The following is a 19,013-nucleotide window of genomic DNA, read 5'->3' as shown; positions in this document are numbered from 1 at the left end:
CGAAACCAAACAAACAAAAAACTACACAGTTGAAGATTGATAGAAATAGCCAAAAATTAGTAAAAATACAGGTCTAAAACATGATCAACTACCTTCAGCTAGTTAATATTTATAGAGTAATACACTCAATAATTGCTGAATACACATTCTTTTCAAGTGAACTTAATATGTTCATCAAGCTATTCTGGATCAAAAACTTTCAGGGATCTTTTACCATCATGCACCTTATATTTTCTATAACATGAATCTTGGGAAAAAGAGCTAAAGGTTATCACAATTTATTACTTGCTTGAATTATGTCAGTATTTTTTGAGGGGCAATTAACTGCTATTTCTATTTATAAAAATACATAATATATTACAAATAAATTAAAATTTATTATACAATGTAATTTTTTTTCAGGTGCAAATATATACAGAGCTTCATAACCAGCCCAAGATCACATAGAGCAAACATGAATGATATTTCCCAAAAGGCTGAGGTAAGTCTCAAAAGTAAAAATAAAAATAAAAGAGGGAAATGTAGAGTTGACTGTAGAATTGCTGAAAGGACAATCATTTGGTGGAAAGGTCCTATTTAGGAGTTCATAATTAATAACATAATGGCAAGATGTAAAACAAGAAGAGATACAATTCACCAGCTGGTCTTGGGTTAGTATTTTCATTTGGGTTCTAGGAAATTCTAAAGCATGGGTACTAAATTTGTGAATGATAGTGAAGTGGATGTGATAGCTAGCATTCTGAGTAGAATTTTAAATATTTTGTTCTTGATAACTCTTAGAAATTATTATTTTAGTATTAAAACAAAGTTTGACCTATACTCATAGGAGAAAACATAATTCTCTCTTAGGTAAGGAGGTTTTTTAGTGCCTTATATATATTTTTTAATTTTTAGCTTTTTTCTGGTTCTCGACTGTAGATACTGAGAGTTGTTGTAAGAAGAGCTCAGTTGCTGACACCTCAGAATTATAAAGTTAACCCTTAAATGGCCAATGACACATAATAGATTACAAAATACAAGTTGGATGTGCCACAGATTAATTAAGCAATTGTCATTATCACTAGGAAAAAGGGTTTGGTGTTCTGAGGCACACATTTTATTTACTGAAATTTCATTTATAAATCAGCTTAATTTTCAAAGTGGTGAAAATAATTTGCTTTCCTGGTTTTAGAGTGGAAGAAAATCATTTCTTCAGTCTTCTACCAGATTCCCATTCTTTGTGAAGCTCTGTTGCCATATGGAATTCCTCTTACAGCCCTAACCCCCATATAGAATGATACAGCCTTCTTAAACATTTTTAATGTGGTCTAAGGAAGTTATAGATGGGAAGTAATAGTAACAACATAAATCACAGCTTGTGCACACAGACCATGGTGTACCTCAGCCACAAATAAGGACTAAAGGATTGGCCTTCGGTTTTGCTTATATTGGATACAGAAACGAGGAAGGGTGTAAAATGTGAATTAGGCTCAAACTTTAAAGCCTAAACTTTTGCTTTGTTTTCAACTTCACCAAATTTACTGAAATTAGTTTGGGTACCTTTTTAGCAAGTGATATCAAATCTGAATCTTTAATAATGGAGTTAGACAATAAAAGACAGTTGTTTTTAATTAGAATTCAGAATTTGATTTTTATATTTTACTGGCTTTCAGCTTCAGTGGAATGCTACCCACAAAATGAGATTTCATTACTATTTAACAGTGAAATTTCTACTCTCATATTTTCTGTAATGTTATTTTTCATAGTTAGGTTTTAGAAAGTGTCTAATCAGGTTGTGATGGTCAAATAAAGGGTTCAAACACATTTCTATTTTCTGTTTCGACAAATATTTTTTATATTGCTTATTCTTATCTATCTTTACCTAATTTCTTCCTGTCTTTTTCGTTAACTTTCTTTTCTTTATTTTCTTCTAATGAAGATTCTGCTTTCTTCATCTAAACCTGTCCCAAAAACCTATGTACCAAAACTTGGCAAGGGTGATGTAAAGGATAAGTTTGAAGCCATGCAGAGAGCCAGGGAAGAAAGAAATCAAAGGAGATCTAGAGACGAAAAGCAAAGAAGAAAAGAACAATATATTAGAGAGAGAGAATGGAACAGGAGAAAGCAGGAGGTTATTTTATTTTACTTTATTCTCGTGAAAATATTTGTTTTGATTTTTTAATTTAAATTATATTTATTCACATTAACCACATTTCATATTAACTATAACTAAAATACTTTTCTGTATTTGTAACCTAAACTCTGCATATAATGTGATTTAGTCTAATTTTTGGACATGTGCTCACATTAATTTATTTAACCATCTAGATTAAAGAAATGCTTGCTTCTGATGATGAGGAAGATGTATCTTCTAAAGTAGAAAAGGCTTATGTTCCAAAATTAACAGGTAAGAAGCTTGAGGGGTAAATAGTAAATTAAATTGCAAAATAGAAACATAGCCAAGTATCAAACATTTTTTTCATATATTTTTAGGAACTGTTAAGGGTAGATTTGCTGAAATGGAGAAACAAAGACAAGAGGAACAAAGGAAGAGAACGGAGGAGGAACGAAAACGCAGAATTGAGCAGGATATGTTAGAAAAGAGGAAAATACAGCGTGAATTAGCAAAAAGGGCTGAACAGGTATCACTAAAGATTAAGTTCGTATTTGTTTCTGAAACTAACTGTGCAAAGTAGAACTAATCAGTATGTTGCATAATTAAAATATTTTACTATAACATAAACCTATTAAAAAGCAGCTGTCTGGGAATGGTGGCTTACATCTGTAATCTCAGCACTTTGGGAGGCCAAGCTGGGTGGATCGCTTCGACATTAGCCTGGGCAACATGGCAAAATCCCGTCTCTACAAAAAAATGCAAAAATTAGCTGGGCATGGTGGCAAGTGCCTGTAGTCCCAGCTATTTAGAAGGCTGAGGTAGGAGGTTCGCTTGAGCCTGAAAGGTGGAAGTTGCAGTGAGCCAAGATCATGCCACTGGACTCCAGCCTGGGTAACAGGGCAAGACCCATCTCAAAGGAAAAAAAAAAAAGGCAGCTAACCTGAAAAGATCTGAAGGAAAAATATTTAACATCAGATGCCTAGAAGAATATGCCTATTTTAAGGCAGAATATGCCTATTTTAAGGTAGAATAGTGAGATGATTTGCATCGTATACAATCTTACCGCTCTATCCACATTCCTCACCCCGTCTACATTCCTTATTTTTCTTTACAAGTTAGAGAATTTTACAAAGATATTAAGGCAATTTCACATATAAACTATCCATGAGTACCTAACAAAATGCTGGTCTTCTAATAACAATACTTTTAAATGCTGGTATATTAGTCTGTTTTCATGCTGCTGATAAAGACATACACAAGACTGGGAAAGAAAAGAGGTTTAATTGGACTTACAGTTCCACTTGGCCGAGGAGGCCTCAGAATCATGGCAGGAGGTGAAAGGCACTTCTTAACATGGTGGTGGCAAGAGAAAATGAGGAAGATGCAAAAGTGGAAACCTCTGATAAAACCATCAGATCTCGTGAGACTTATTTACTACCACAAGAACAGGATGGGGGAAACCACTCCCATCCCCATGATTCAAATTATCTCCCACTGGGTCCCTCCCACAATATGTGGGAATTATGGGAGTACAACTCAAGATGAGATTTGGGTGGGGACACAGAGCCAAACCATATCAGCTGGTCTTTTAAAGCCATACATTAAGTGCTTTCAGTCTTTTTGCTATGCTGCCTTCAGTTTCCATTACCTTTCTGAAAAGAAAAGTGACGATGAAAGCAAAGCATGTGCTATACTTGCAAACTAAAGAAATGTATTTACCCTGGATTTGCAAAGCGGGGTACAGGTATTGGGTAAATACAGCAGTTCCAAATGGGAGAAATCATCCAAAACAAAGGGGTTACACAGCCCATGCAAGTCTGAAATCCAGCAGGGCAGTCAACTTTTTTTTTTTTTTTGAGATGGAGTTTCGCTTTTGTCGCCCAGGCTGGAGTGCAATGGCGCAGTCCTGGCTCGGTGCAATCTTGGCTCACTGCAACCTCCACCTCCCAGGTTGAACTGATTCTCCTGTCTCAGCCTCCTGAGTAGCAGGAATTACAGGTGCCCGCTACCACATCTGGCTAATTTTTGTATTTTTAGTGGAGACGGGGTTTCGCCATGTTGGCCAGGTTGGTCTTGAATTCCTGACCTCAGGTGATCTACCTGCCTTGGCCTCCCAAAGTGCTGGGATTACAAGTGTGAGTCACCGCACTGGTCTCATTTTTTTTTTTTTTAATCGAGACAGAGTCTCGCTCTGTCACCCAGGCTGGAGTGCAGTGGCAAAATCTCGGCTCACTGCAACCTCTGCCTCCCAGATTCAAGTGATTATCCTGCTTCAGCCTCCCGAGTAGCTAGGACTACAGGCACGTGCCACCACTCTCCGCTAATTTTTTTGTATTTTTAGTAGAGACAGGGTTTCACCATGTTGGCCAGGCTGGTCTTGAACTCCTGATCTCAGATGATCTGCCCACCTCGGCCTCCCAAAATGATTACAGGCATGAGCCACCGCACCCAGTCTAGTAATTTTATCTTGTAAATATGTAAAGTTTAATTTTCAAATCTAATTAAGTACATTTTCCACTCCACTCTAATATAATTTAATGTATCTTTGAATATAAGGAGTAAAGTATGGCATAGGTAGTCAAGAAGAGTTTTAATGTTTGTTTGTAAAATTTATTTGTATAAATCCATATGCAAGAATGCCATAAAAAGGATTCCTGAGTCAGGGGGTAGTTGAATGACTTGATGACCTACAAGATTTGGAGATTCTAGGATCTTATAATGAATTAAAAATGAGAGCTGGACATGGTGACTCATGCCCATAATCCCAGCACTTTGCAAGGCTGAGGCAGGAGGATTGCTTGAGCCCAGAAGTTTCAGGATGCAGTGAGCTATGATAATTTCACTGCACTTCCAGCCAGCAAGAGAGACACCTTGTCTCTTAAAAAAAAAAAAAAAAAAAAGATGGTAGGGGGCTGGGCGGGGATTAATAGTAGATATAGTGGATGTTAGAATCAATTTGGGGAAGAAACTTGATTTGATATTATCTGTTTATATTCGAGGATACCCTGATGAGCAAAGTTAAAGTCCATCAGCTTAGAAAAAAGAGAAGTTACCGGTGAGGGAAGAGAAGGAGATGTTGAAAAGAAAAGTTGATTTAGGAAGAAGCAAAAGGAGTTTCATTTTTTATAAAGCAAAAGAAATAGGAAGTGGCTCTTCAATATTGTCTTCTGAAAGTCAACACTATACCTGAGCTTCTGAATATCTGGTCTCTGTGAATATACTGACACCATGGCTACTTAGACAGATTTATCTTTTTCCTTGCTTGTTGGAAAAAAAGTAGTCTCCAACGTTTTCTTGTTTTGGTAATGGTTTAAAGTGAGCAAAGAAGAAAGCAAAAAAAATCTTCAGACATATTTTATTATTTTACCATAAGCTAATAAAGATCTGGGAAGCAGGCTGGGTAACAATATAGTGAGACCTCAGCTCTTAAAAACAGACAGACAAACAACTTAGCCAGGAGGTGGTGGTGGGTGCCTATAGTCCCAGCTACTTGGGAGGCTAAAGTGGGAGGATTGCTTGAACCCAGGAGGTTCATGATCAGGCCACTGCACCAAAACAAACAAACAAACAAACAAACAAAAAAACCTGGGTTTGGGAAGGTTGTAGCAGCAGCAATAAAAGAAAGTTGAGTTAATAAATTTAGTATTTCTCTTTTTTATATTCTCAATGTCTGGCTTCTCACCGTATCTCCTGGATCTTTTTATTTTTTATTTTTTTAAGACAGAGTCTTGCTCTGTTGCCCAGGCTGGAGTGCAGTGGTGCAATCACAGCTCATTGCAGCCTCAAACTTCTGGGCTCAAGCAATCCTCCTACCTCAGCCTCCTAAGTAGCTGGGACTATGGATGCATGCCACCATGCTTGGCTAATTTTTAAAAAATTTTTTGGCCGGTGTGGTGGCTCACATCTGTAATCCCAGCACTTTGGGAGACCGAGGCAGGTGAATTGCTTGAGCTCAGGAGCTCAAGGCCAGCCTGGGCAATACAGTAAAACCCCATCACTATGAAAAATTTAAAAAAATAGCTGAGCATGGTGGCGCATGTCTGTAGTCCCAGATACTTGGGAGGCTGCAGTGGGAGGATGATCACCTCAGCTCGGGAGGTGAAGGTTGCAGTGAGCCAAGATTGCGCCACTGTACTCAAGCCTGGGCAACACAGCAAGACCCTGCTCTCTCTACAAAAAAATCTACCAAAAAAATTTTTTTTTGTAGAGATGGGGTCTCACTTTGTTGCCCAGGCTCGTCTCAAAATCCTGGGCTCAAGAGATCCTCCCACCTCGGCCTCCCAAAGTTGGGGGAATACAGGCATGAACCACCATGTCCAGCCTCCTGGATCTTATTGAGAGAGTAACATGATTTATACAGGAGTCATCAGTATTCTTTTAAAAAGAGAAGTCTTTTTTTTTTTTTGAGATGGAGTATCGCTCTGTCACCCAGGCTGGAGTGCAGTGGCACGATCTCAGCTCACTGCAAGCTCTGCCTCCTGGGTTCATACCATTCTCCTGCCTCAGCCTCCTAAGTAGCTGGGACTACAGGCGCCTGCCACCATGCCTGGCTAATTTTTGTAGAGAGGGGGTTTCACTGTGTTAGCCAGGATGGTCTCATCTCCTGACTTCGTGATCCGCCCACCTCGGCCCCCCAAAGTGCTGGGATTACAGGCGTGAGCCACCGTGCCTGGCCCAAAGCAAATTATTCTAAACAAAATATTTTATAGTATACAAAATTATTCTTTTTTTTTTTGAGACGGAGTCTCGCTCTGTCACCCAGGCTGGAGTGCAGTGGCGTGATCTCAGCTCACTGCAAGCTGCGTCTCCTGGGTTCATGCCATTCTCCTGCCTCAGCCTCCTGTAGCTGGGATTACAGGCACTCGCCACCACGCCTGGCTAATTTTTTGTATTTTTAGTAGAGACGGGGTTTCACCGTGGTCTTGATCTCCTGACCTCGTGATCCGCCCGCCTCGGCCTCTCAAAGTGCTGGGATTACAGGTGTGAGCCACCGCGCCCGGCCACAAAATTATTCTTAATAAAACTATGAAAATAAACTATTAAAGTATAAAATAGATTTATTTTTAACAAACTTTGCTCAGAATAATTTATTTTTCAAGAAATTGAGTGCCTTTTTTTTTTTTTTTGGAGACAGGGTCTTGCTCTGTCTTCCAGGCACACTCATGGCTCACTGCAGCCTCCACCTCCCGGGCTCAAGTGATCCTCCCACCTCAGCCTCCATAGTAGCTGGTACTAAAGGTGTGTACCACGACACCCAGCTAATTTTTTTTTTTTTTGTAGAGACGGGGTCTCGCCATGTTGCCCAGGTTGGTCTTGAACTCCTGGGCTCAATCAGCCTGCCTCAGCCTCCCAAAATGCTGGGTTTACAGGCATGAGCCACCGTGCCTGGCCAGGTATCTTAATAAAATGTATTATTTCTTTCTTGAGAGAAAATATAGAAAAGTGTGATGATGAGAGAACAGGGACTTAGCCTAGTTCCTAGTATGAAGCAGGGTACAACAAAATTCCCTTACACTGCATGAGGAGTTAATGAACTCTTTAACCACTCTTTCATTGGTTTTAAAAGTCAAATTAAAACAATAAACAATCTGAATTCTTACTTTTTTAATGGTTCCATTTTCCCATTGCTTGTGTTTTCTTTTCCTGAGATATTAAACATTGCATTATTTAAATCACCTATCTTCTCTCAATTATGTTTGCTAAGAAGAGTACATTAGTCTTCCTCTAAAGCTAAACTAACGGTATTTCTTATGAGTAATGGGTAAATTGAGCTCTCTTTTTTCTTTTCTTTTTTTTTTTTTGAGAGGGACTCTTGCTCTGTCAGGCTGGAGTGCAGTGGTATGATCTCAGCTCAATGCAACCTCCACCTCCCAGGTTCACACGATTCTTCTGCATCAACCTCCCGAGTAGCTGGGACTACAGGTGTGTGCCACCACACCCAGCTAATTTTTGTATTTTTAGTAGAGACAGGGTTTCACCATGTTGGGCAGGATGGTCCCGATCTCTTGACCTTGTGATCCCCCCGCCTCAGCCTCTCAAAGTGCTAGGATTATAGGTGTGAGCCATTGTGCCTGGCCAAGCTCTCACTTTTTAAATGAGGAGCTTTCCTACTTAGACCTCGTCAAAATATGGAGAAAACATAACTATCAGAATTATTTTCCCTTCTAAACTATTCTATCCCAGCTGGGCACGGTGGCTCATGCCTGTAATCCCAGCACTTTGGGAGGCCAAGGCAGGCAGATCACTTGAGGTCAGGAGTTCGAGACCAGCCTGGCCAACATGGTGAAACCCCATCTCTACTAAAAATTCAGAAATTAGCCAGGCGTGATGGTGCGCACCTGTAGTCCCAGCTACTCAGGAGGCTGAGGTGGGAGAATTGCTTGAACCCAGCATGCAGAAGTTGCAGTGACCTGAGACTATGCCACTACACTCCAGCCTGGGTGACAGCACGAGTCTCCATCTCAAAAAAATAAATAAACTAGCCTATATCTTTCACTGCATTGTTATTGTATCAGTTTTATTTTTGCCCTGTATTTATGTTGTAAAATATAATCATGACAAGTATTAGATTGCTAATGGATAGGTTTTCCTTTGATGGGGCAGTGACAAAGAATGGAGAAGTGTTTCTATGTGTCTTGGTTTAAATTGCTAATTAAATTAATAATTGCTGCTTGTAAGCTCAACAGCCTGGTCATAAGAGTTTGGTCTGTTATTCAGTTTCTGGGTTACAAAGGTAGGCTTTACCTTAATTTTTTGTTTTTCTTTCTTTTTTTTCTTGAAACAGGGTCTCACTCTGTCACCCACACTGGAGTGCAGTGGCATGAACATGGCTCACTGCAGCCTTAACCTCCTGGGCTCAAGTGATCCTCCTGCCTCAGCCCCCAGAGTAGCTGGGACCACAGGTGCCTGCCACCATGCCCAGCTAATTTTTGTACTTTTTGTAGAGAAGGGATCTCGCCATGTTGCCCAAGCTGGTCTTGAACTCCTGGGCTCAAGTGATCTGTCCACCTCGGCTTCCCAAAGTGCTGGGATTACAGGCATGAGCCACCTCACCCAGCCTGATTGTTTTCTTAATATGTTGTTTTCTGGATATTGATATTGATATTGATATCAATATGCAACAATAAATATAAAGGACATATTTGGCTAATTTGGAACAACATAAACATATTTCAAAAATTATATATTTGAAAATTTACTATAAGTCACAACTAAATTACTTTCCAGTTGTTGTTTAAAAGCAAAAAGTAGAAATCTGATGTAATGTAATGATATGAAATTCTCATTCAATAGATTGAGGACATAAACAATACGGGAACTGAATCAACATCAGAGGTAAACAGACATTTCCTTTAATGAAACATTCACCTAAAATTATCTGATTCACAAATTATCTTTTAGTATAAGAAAAAATTAAAAGGGCTTTTATTATTTTTATTATAAATATAGAAATAACAAAAAAGTATGTTTTGCAAAGCAAGAGCATACTTTTGCACTTTCAAACACTATAGCTTAGTGTTTTTAAAGAAAAGTATGTTTTGCTTTCATAGTTAGGTTAGAAAGACAAGCCTTATTAGTCTCAGTTTGAGATACTCTGCCAAGACAACGTATTTTTTGAACTGTTACTAACAGCTGAGATTGTTGAACACTAACATTTATAAAAAGGCAATTTTATTTTCATCATTTGTCTTCTTTCCTCAGAGTTCCTGAGAGTTTATGTTTTGGTTTTTATATAATAGTATAGAGTGCAGTATCTGTTACCAAGAAGAAATGTTCAACAACCACAAAAATTTTAGTCATCCCTTTTATCTAACAGAATAAGTTAAAAATCTTTCAATTTGATGGTGTGCCTAAAACTACAGCCCATAAATTGGGAGCAATTTTATCTCAGGGCCATGTGTTTCATTTCATAACTCTTCTTAGTTTTTAAAAAAGTCAGAGGCAACAATAGATTATATAATTAAAATGAATTAAACAATAATTTAAAAATATTTTAATACAATCAAATACCAGAGAGTTTTATCTATAATATATATAAATGTTTAATAAATCACTTGGAAATACTGTGTTTTTTTCTCACTAAATACTGGTTTCATTAAGTATTTAAAAGGTTGCATAGAGAGAAAAATCATATGAAGAAACTTTTTTTTGTTTAAACTGAATCTATCCACCATCAAATTGATTTAGAGTACATTCACATGCACATTTTGTGGATTAGTGCACAAATAGCTTAATTCAGGCAATGTCACTGCAGTTTTGTTGTCTAAACAGCTGTATTAACTCCATCTTCTAGGAAATGGAATGCTTCTTGAACCTCGTCAGCAATGGATTTCAGTAAGATTAACTCATAATGCACAAAGAATTTAGAGTAGGAGATATTAATAATAATCTGTAAAAAAAATTGTTCTTCATAACAACATTGAAGACAATGTAATGAAATTCACCTATGATGGAGGTAAAGTCCCATGAAACCCAATTTTGATTAAGAAGAAATATGCTAATTATCTATTTTATAAAATAGGAAGGAGATGATTCACTACTTATAACTGTGGTACCTGTCAAATCATATAAAACATCTGGAAAAATGAAAAAGAATTTTGAGGATCTAGAAAAAGAATGTGAAGAGAAAGAAAGGATCAAGTATGAGGAAGATAAAAGAATAAGATATGAAGAACAACGACGATCTCTCAAGGAAGCAAAGTGTCTTTCATTAGTTATGGTAAATTTTTGTTTGTTTGTTTTCTAAGAAACAAATCAAGGCAGTTTAAGTTAGCAGCATTTTCCTTTATGACTAAAAGGTGAGTTTTCATAATGTTTTCTTAGGATGATGAAATAGAAGGTGAAGCAAAAAAAGAATCACTTTCTCCTGGAAAATTGAAACTAACTTTTGAAGAACTGGAGCGACAAAGACAAGAAAACCGAAAGAAGCAAGCTGAAGAGGAAGCAAGAAAACGTTTAGAAGAAGAGAAGCGTGCTTTTGAAGAAGCAAGGCGGCAAATGGTAAATCTATATATTTAAACCTTACAATTAATATTAATGAAGTTAGCTGACTTTAGATAAGGTTCATTACTATAAATTCGAAGAGATTTTACATATAGAAGGGCTGATTTTCAAATTGTATTCATATTTCATATATAAAATACATCTAGGCTAGGCACGGTGGCTCATGCCTGTAATCCCAGCACTTTGGGAGGCCAAGGTGGGTAGATCACCTGAGGTCAGGAGTTTGAAACCAGCCTGGCCCACACTGTGAAATCCCTGTAATCCCAGCTACTTGGGAGGCTAAGGCACGAGAATCACTTGAACCCAGGCAATGGAGGTTGCACTGAGCCGAGATCGTGCCATTGCACTCCAGCCTGGGTAACAGAGTGAGACTGTCTCAAAAAAAAAAAAAAAAAAAAAAATCCATACTGTTTTCCAGTTTCCACTCTGGGGCATTTTACCCAATATGCTTTATATTTTTATTTTTATAAATTGTTATTAATGTATAAATATGCAAAATAATTACTCAATGAACCTGGTTTCCTTCGTCTGTTAGTTCAATCTGCATTGTACTTAATGACATGGGTGCAGGACTGATTATAAGTGTAAACTTGTCCTCAGCAGTCCAGTTTTTCAGCTGTTTGAACATATCAAAATAACAGTTTACAGTGGAATATGCAGTTTGCCCTATTAAGTGTATGTGTGTGCGTATTTGTGTGCATGCCTCTCTGTGTGTGTGTCTGTGTGTGTGTGTGTGTGTGTGTGTGTGTGTGTGTGTGTGTGTAGTGTGGTGGTTAAGAGCATGGATTGTGGAGCCAGATTGTCTAGATTCAGATATCAGCCATTTACTAACTGTGTAACCACGGACAACTGTTTTAATCTCTCACTGTGTTAATTAATTAAATCTCTCTTAGTTTCTTTATTTTTAAAATGGTAAAAATGAAAGCACCTACTTCTTTTTTTTTAAACTTCCGCAGTGACTTGGATTTTTTTTTCAATGCCTATTTCTTAAATGGTTAAACGAGTTAATATCTAGGAAGCACTTAAAGTGGTGTTTGTTACATATACTAAGTTCTTTGAAAATGTTAATTATTACTATGGTATTAATAGATTTATCAACAGAAAGTAAAATTGAAATAAGAAAACACTGATTCCAAACCTCGTTTTAAGATTTAAAAATGGGCCAGGAATGGTGGCTCATGCCTGTAATCTCAGCATTTTGGGAGGCTGAGGCAGGCAGATCCTTTGAGCCCAGGAGTTTGAGGCCAGCCTGAGCAACATGTGGAAACCATGTCTTTACAAAAACAAATACAAAAATTAGCCAGGTGTGGTGGCACAGACCTGTAGTCCAAGCTCCCCGGGTGCTGAGGCGAGAGGATTGCTTGAGCCCGGGAAATCAAGGCTACGGTGAACTATGAATGAGCCACTGGACTCCAGCCTGGGTGACAGAGTGAGACCCTGTCTCAAAAAAAAAAAAAGGATTTAAAAATGGAATATTTGTAATTTTAAAGTTACAGAACTTTCTTCATCAGCTTTCTTGAATGATGTTCTAAGAATTATATATATAAAAATTTAATTTTCTAGATGTTTATTTGAAAATGTTATTACTCTTGGGTATAGCTGCATAATATCTGCACATTTTAGATATTTCTGGTGGTCAACTTAATAAAGAAATAATATTGTTAAATAAATGATACATTTCAATTGATATTATAATAAATTTAATAATAAATTAAAACTTTAATGATAAAAGCATAAAGCTGGAATTTTACATAAAATAGTTCTAGATAATAATCTTTTATCTGATTAGTATAAGGTATCATAGTTCACAGTAAAAAAAACTACAAAAATTACAAAATGAGAACCTTATTTTACTATCAAAGAGATTCTGTGTAGATATACTTGAACCCCAATTATAGTACACACATATGCATTTTATATTTGTTCTGGGAAAGTTAATACTCAACAGTAACCCCTCACTGCAGCCTCAACCTACTGGGCTCAAGGGATCCTCCCACCTCAGCTTCTCAAGTAGCTGGGACTACGGGCACACACCACCACATTGGTTATAATGTGTTTTTTGGTTTTTAGTAGAGACGTAAGTCTTGCTATGTTGCCCAGGCTGGTCTTGAACTCCTGGGTTCAAGTGATCCTCCTGCCTCCTAAAGTTCTGGAATTACAGGCATAAGCCGCCACAACACCCGGCTAAAAATGTTTTAATATTCAATTTTATCTATAGAAATTTGGCTTACTTGAGAAGTTTTATTTAACCTGAGTAAATCTTTATATGGAATTTCTCCAAATTTGAATATTTTATCATAGAAGACATTAAAAAGGAAGGGGATTTTGGTCAAGTATATTAACGGCATTGAAACTCCTGTGTGAAGTGGCTAATTCTGTGCCTTTTGATTGATAATTCATTCCTTTTTCTGATGAACCTCAATTCTTAGTAATGAATTGTTTATTTGGTTAGGTAAATGAAGAAGAGGAAAACCAAGACACAGCAAAAATTTTTAAAGGGTACCGCCCTGGTAAACTCAAACTCAGTTTTGAAGAAATGGAAAGGCAAAGAAGAGAAGATGAAAAAAGGAAAGCAGAAGAAGAAGCCAGAAGGAGAATAGAGGAAGAAAAGAAGGCGTTTGCTGAAGCAAGGAGAAACATGGTAAGACAGAAGCTAACTGGAGAATGCTATTAGAATTCACCTCTGAGAATATGTTGATAGAGTCATTAGACTTTAGAGAATACCCTATTATTTCTGGAATCTGTGCCAAGAGTAGAAATGGCAAATACGTTTTAAAGTCTCCCATGGAATAACACCAGTTGGTTGAAGGTATTTGCTTCAATTTAGTGTTCAGAAGATTCTGCTTTAAATCGCCATGCTTGGCACAAAGGATGGAATATTATCTCCCTTCTCTGGGAAGGCATGTTTTTCAGAACTAAGTTTCCAAGGAAGAAGAAGTAGGGAGTTTCCTCCCTCAACTTTTCCTTTCTTCTTCTCCATTCTTTCCCCACCTCCTTCCCACACTCCCTTTTTCCCTCCTTCATTCCTTTATTTCCTTCCTTTCCTTCTTTCAGTTTTCATCCCACCTACTATATATTAAATGACCTGAGTCATTTAATCAGAATTATTTCTCTCTCCAAAATGCTCACTCATCACTCCTGGAAATTGATACCTAACAACTATCACAAGGTTATGACTGTACTTCCTATACCAGTTTTATGTTTGTACAAGGTACAGTTATCTGACAAACAATTCTGAAGCAATTTGAGACTAGAGCACTGCATCTGCTTCTTGAAACATTGTAATTAGCTTTGGTGATATCACAACCTGGTGTTCTTCCTCTGTATGGGTGAGCATCAGACACATATGTCCAAGTGTTTATTTGGCTTTATCGCCCGCACAGATACTCAAATCAGAAACGTGAAGCCTGAAACACTTCCATCTTCTTCTTCATGCCTGACGTCCAACTAGTCACTAAGTCTCATTTATTCTACCTCCTAAATCACTATAAAATCTGTCAGTTTTCCCCCCATTTTCCACCACCACTACTATAATCCAAGTTACTGTTACAACTTGCCTGGGGCCAACTCCTAATTAACTTGCTTTCTTACCTGTAACCTATTCTTTCCTGTAAGGACAGGAGTGATCTTTAAAAAGAAAGAAATTTTGATTGTGTTTTGTTACTGTTTTGCTTAATATTTCCCCACTTTTCTTAAGCAAAAATCCAAAAACTTCTAAAACAAATTTCTTTATAGTATTGCTCTTGTATATTGCTCCCATTTCATTTCTTGATTCTTCCTGAATCTGCTCTTTGTTCCAAATATGCTGAATTTGTTTGTATTTCTTCAAAGTGAGACTCTCAGCCTTCGCACTGTCTGAAAGATGTCCCTCACTCCTTTCCCTATTCTCTGCTAACTCCAATTCATAACTTTCCATTTCCTCTAGAAAGCCTTTCCTGATAATAAACACCTTCTTCCATGAATTCTTACAGCATTTAGTACTCTTCTATCGTAGTGCTAATCCTGTATTGTTACCACTTATGGCTGTCTTTTCCACTCCATGAGGCCAAAACTGTTCATCAAACATGTGGCACAATGCCTAGCGTAACAGACCTCCAATAAATGTTGATGGAACAAGTGATATTGAAATCTTACGTGCAGTAGGTAATCCCTGATTCATAAATGGTTTCTACATAGAAATCCTACAGACATTGTGAATGCGCTTAATTTTTGGAGAATAAGCAGGTTTAGAAGCCGTAGAAGAAGCCAGGTGCAGTGGCTCACACCTGTAATACCAGCACTTTGGGAGGCCGAGGCGGGCGGATCACGAGGTCAGGAGATCGAAACCATCCTGGCTAACATGTTGAAACCCCGTCTCTACTAAAAATACAAAAAAAAAAAAAAATTAGCCAGGCGTGTTGGCGGGCACCTGTAGTCCCAGCTACTCAGAGGCTGAGGCAGGAGAATGGCATGAACCTGGGAGGCGGAGCTTGCAGTGAGCCAAGATCGTGCCACTGCACTCCAACCTGGGGGACAGAGCAAGACTCCATCTCAAAAAAAAAAAAAAAAAGAATTGGTAGAAGAGAAGTGACTGTGAAGATTACTAGACCTAGTCCTTGGGCCAGATTTGTAGGCCAATATTGCCTTTTTACCATGATGCACTAGTGGAAAAAATGCAGGCGAGAAAACTGCATTAAAACAAAACCAAGTTTCCTAAAGACATTTCTAAAGAGAAGAGAGAAAAACTTCCTCTTACATTTATATTGTTTTCTTATCCACAAATAAGTATTGTAATTTATCCAGGAATAACTATTGTAATTTCATACTGTAGCTTAGTTCATGCATATGTAAAATTTAAAAATTTCAGGCAATCTTTGAATTGTAAACCACTTGAACATTGTTTCTGAGTTGAAATAGTTCTGTGGTAAAGCCTGGATTACCTTGATAAAACTTGGAGCAAATGAATAATACCCCTTGCCTCTCTCATTCCCCTGTGTCTATTTCAACCACAGGGTCACAGTTCAGGCCAGTGGGTTACGTTATACTGCGCCCGGCCTATAATCTTTTTTTTTTTTTTTTTGAGATGGAGTCTCGCTCTGTCACCCAGGGTGGAGTGCAATGGTGCGATCTCGGCTCACTGCAACTTCCACCACCCGGGTTCAAGTGATTCTCCTGCCTCAGCCTCCCCAGTAGCTGGGATTACAGGCGCCCACCACCACACCTGGCTAATTTTTGTATTTTTAGTAGAGATGGGGTTTCACTATGTTGGTCAGGCTAGTCTCGAACTCCTGACCTCATGATCAACCTGCCTTGGCCTCCCAAAGTACTGGGATTACAGGCATGAGCCACTGTGCCCGGCCTATAATCTTATTAGAAAGATTTTGAAGTTTGAATCCCAGCTTTGGCACATAGTATTTGTGTTGACTTTAGACAATTACTTTTCAGTGCCTCAGTTTCTTTCTCTGTAAAATGAGGATATTAGTAACTACTTCATAGGGTCATAGGATTAAATAAATTAATACATGTAAAGTGCTTATAACTGCACTTGGCAGCTCTAAGTATTAACTATTATTATTTCTTTAAAATTAGCCAGACAGCAAGTAAACAATAAACTCATAGCACTAAGAATGATTTTTGCCTGATTATGAAGAGATCGTGATGGGTTATCTAATTCATTCGGACAAAATCATGATTAACTTAAATGCTTTAATTACCAACATGGAGAGTCGTTTCAATCCAATTAAAAAATGTTCTCAAATTAGGAAATCTTAATGTCTAATTCAAAGTACTCATAGTATGAATAAAGTATTTCTTTGTCTTCACTGTAATGGAGAATAGATGGTTACCATTTCCTTCATAACCACAAAATACCTCAGTCTTACATTTTCTAGTAATTCTTCCCTTTTATTTATTTTTGAACACGGTGTTGAGACTTCCTTGTTTACTAAGTCCCCTTGTTTTTTGTTCAATGTGAAACCTATTTAAGAAATCTGACCAGGTGCGTGGCTCACGCCTGTAATCCCAGCACTTTGGGAGGCCAAGGCAGACGGATCACCTGAGGTCGGGAGTTCGAGACCAGCCTGACCAACATGGAGAAACCCTGTCTCTACTAAAAATACAAAATTAGCTGGGTGTGGTGGCGCATGCCTGTAATCCCAGCTACTCGGGAGGCTGAGGCAGGATAATCGCTTGAACCTGGGAGGCGGAGGTTGCAGTGAGCCAAGATGGCACCATTACACTCCAGCCTGGGCAATAAGAGTGAAACTCCATCTCAAAAAACAAAAACAAAAACTAAAAACAAACAAAAAAAAGAAATCCCAGTTTCTTCAAGAAATAATCCCTTTTTAGTATGTATAATTCTGGCCAGAGTGATAAAATAATTATTTTAAATAGGTAGTAGATGATGACTCCCCAGAGATGTATAAGACAATCTCTCAAGAATCTCTTACACCGGGAAAACTGGAAATTAATTTTGAAGAATTATTAAAACAAAAAATGGAAGAAGAAAAACGACGAACAGAGGAGGAACGGAGGCATAAGCTAGAAATGGAGAAACAAGAATTTGAACAACTGAGACAGGAAATGGGAGAGGTAAGATTTTAAGAAATACCTATATTCCCTATATTTATTAAGCTAAATATTTTACTTATATCACCTTATAATAACTTTGTATTATTATTCACCTTTAGGATAGTCGACATAGTACTATGAGGTGCTTACATGGTACAGGCGTCTGCACAATTATGTGTACTTTCTAGTCTGCTTTAACTACTCCTTCCTTGCTAGTTTAATAAAAAAGTAGGTTTGCAAGTGACTGAGCTACTATCATTTATTTATATTTATAGTTCATAAATACACATATTTATATTCAATACATATATTATATATAGACTATACAGTGCCAGCTTCATGGGCATGCACCTTGTGCACTCACAAGACGCCATGTTCAGAAGGCCCTGCATTTGGGGTTTAATGCTGAGGTTACTGTCTTCAAATTCTTTTTGTGGTGTGAACATGGCTTACTGCAGCCTCGACCTCCCATGCTCAAGTGACCCTCATGTCTCAGCCTTCTGTGTAGCTGGGACTTTAGGTGCACACAGCACCATGTCTGGCTAATTTTTAATTTTTTTTTTTTTTTTTTTTTGAGATGGAGTCTTGCTCTGTCGCCCAGACTGGAGTGCAGTGGCACGATCTTGGTTCATTGCAACCTCCACCTCCCAGATTCAAGCAATTCTCCTGCCTCAGCCTCCTGAGTAACTGGGATTACAGGCATGTGCCACGATGCCTGGCTAATTTTTGTTAGAAAATTAGCCAGGCTGATCTCGAACTCCTGACTTCAGGTGATCCGCCCACCTCAGCCTCCCAAAGTGCTGGTATTACAGGCGTGAGCCACTGTGCCTGGCCTTTTTTTTTTCTTTTCTGAAGATGGGGTGATCGCACTTTGTTGCTCAGGCTGGTCTCGAACTTCTGGCAAGCGATCCTCCCACCTGAGCCTTCCACAGTTCTGGGATTACAGGCATTAGCCATCATGCCCAGCCACTGTCTCGAAATTCTTAATTTTACCTTTGAATTTGTGTGTTGTATATAAGTGAAAGCTGACTGGACGATGAAGCATGCCCTATATAGGAGCTTTTGCTCACTAGAGCTTCACGCTGTCTTCCTGCCTCCCTGGAATGGGTTTTCATCAGGCCCCTTCCCAAGGCCCTGCCTAACCTTCTTTCCTCTTCGGACTCTGCTGCCATCCCTCTGGGTGGCCCGGGTTGCGTGGGCAGCAGAAGAGAAAGGTAGAATGGGGGCTTGTATTCACCATCAGCCTTGGCCCCTGCCAGGGGCCAGGCCACATACATGAACAGGGTCAGGGTCTAAGATGTAGCCTCATGACTTGGACTGGCAATGCTATGGCATGTTTGGCAGGCAACTTGGTGGGGTCCTCTCA

At 38.4% G+C, this 19,013-nt stretch overlaps 1 protein-coding gene across 5 annotated transcripts in view; it reads left to right on the top strand.

Moving 5' to 3' along the window:
- Nucleotides 1-408: 408 nt before the first annotated feature.
- Nucleotides 409-19,013, top strand: part of NEXN (nexilin F-actin binding protein) — a 29,311-nt gene continuing 10,706 nt past the window's right edge. For 2 of the 5 annotated variants that reach the window (XM_030825152.1, XM_030825151.1), the window contains exons 1-9: nucleotides 409-481; nucleotides 1,919-2,110; nucleotides 2,308-2,386; nucleotides 2,473-2,621; nucleotides 9,389-9,430; nucleotides 10,617-10,814; nucleotides 10,919-11,095; nucleotides 13,551-13,739; nucleotides 17,471-17,668. In XM_030825152.1, the coding sequence (XP_030681012.1) occupies nucleotides 455-481; nucleotides 1,919-2,110; nucleotides 2,308-2,386; nucleotides 2,473-2,621; nucleotides 9,389-9,430; nucleotides 10,617-10,814; nucleotides 10,919-11,095; nucleotides 13,551-13,739; nucleotides 17,471-17,668 (1,251 nt within the window). In that variant the 5' untranslated portion in view covers nucleotides 409-454. The remainder of the gene's footprint in view (nucleotides 482-1,918; nucleotides 2,111-2,307; nucleotides 2,387-2,472; nucleotides 2,622-9,388; nucleotides 9,431-10,616; nucleotides 10,815-10,918; nucleotides 11,096-13,550; nucleotides 13,740-17,470; nucleotides 17,669-19,013) is intronic. The other 3 variants (XM_030825153.1, XM_030825155.1, XM_030825154.1) reach the window with 2 other exon arrangements.

The sequence above is a fragment of the Nomascus leucogenys genome, chromosome 12 (assembly GCF_006542625.1).
Source record: "Nomascus leucogenys isolate Asia chromosome 12, Asia_NLE_v1, whole genome shotgun sequence".
In the NCBI taxonomy this organism is placed as follows: Eukaryota; Metazoa; Chordata; class Mammalia; order Primates; family Hylobatidae; genus Nomascus; species Nomascus leucogenys.
This window is presented reverse-complemented; position numbering and strand designations above follow the sequence as displayed.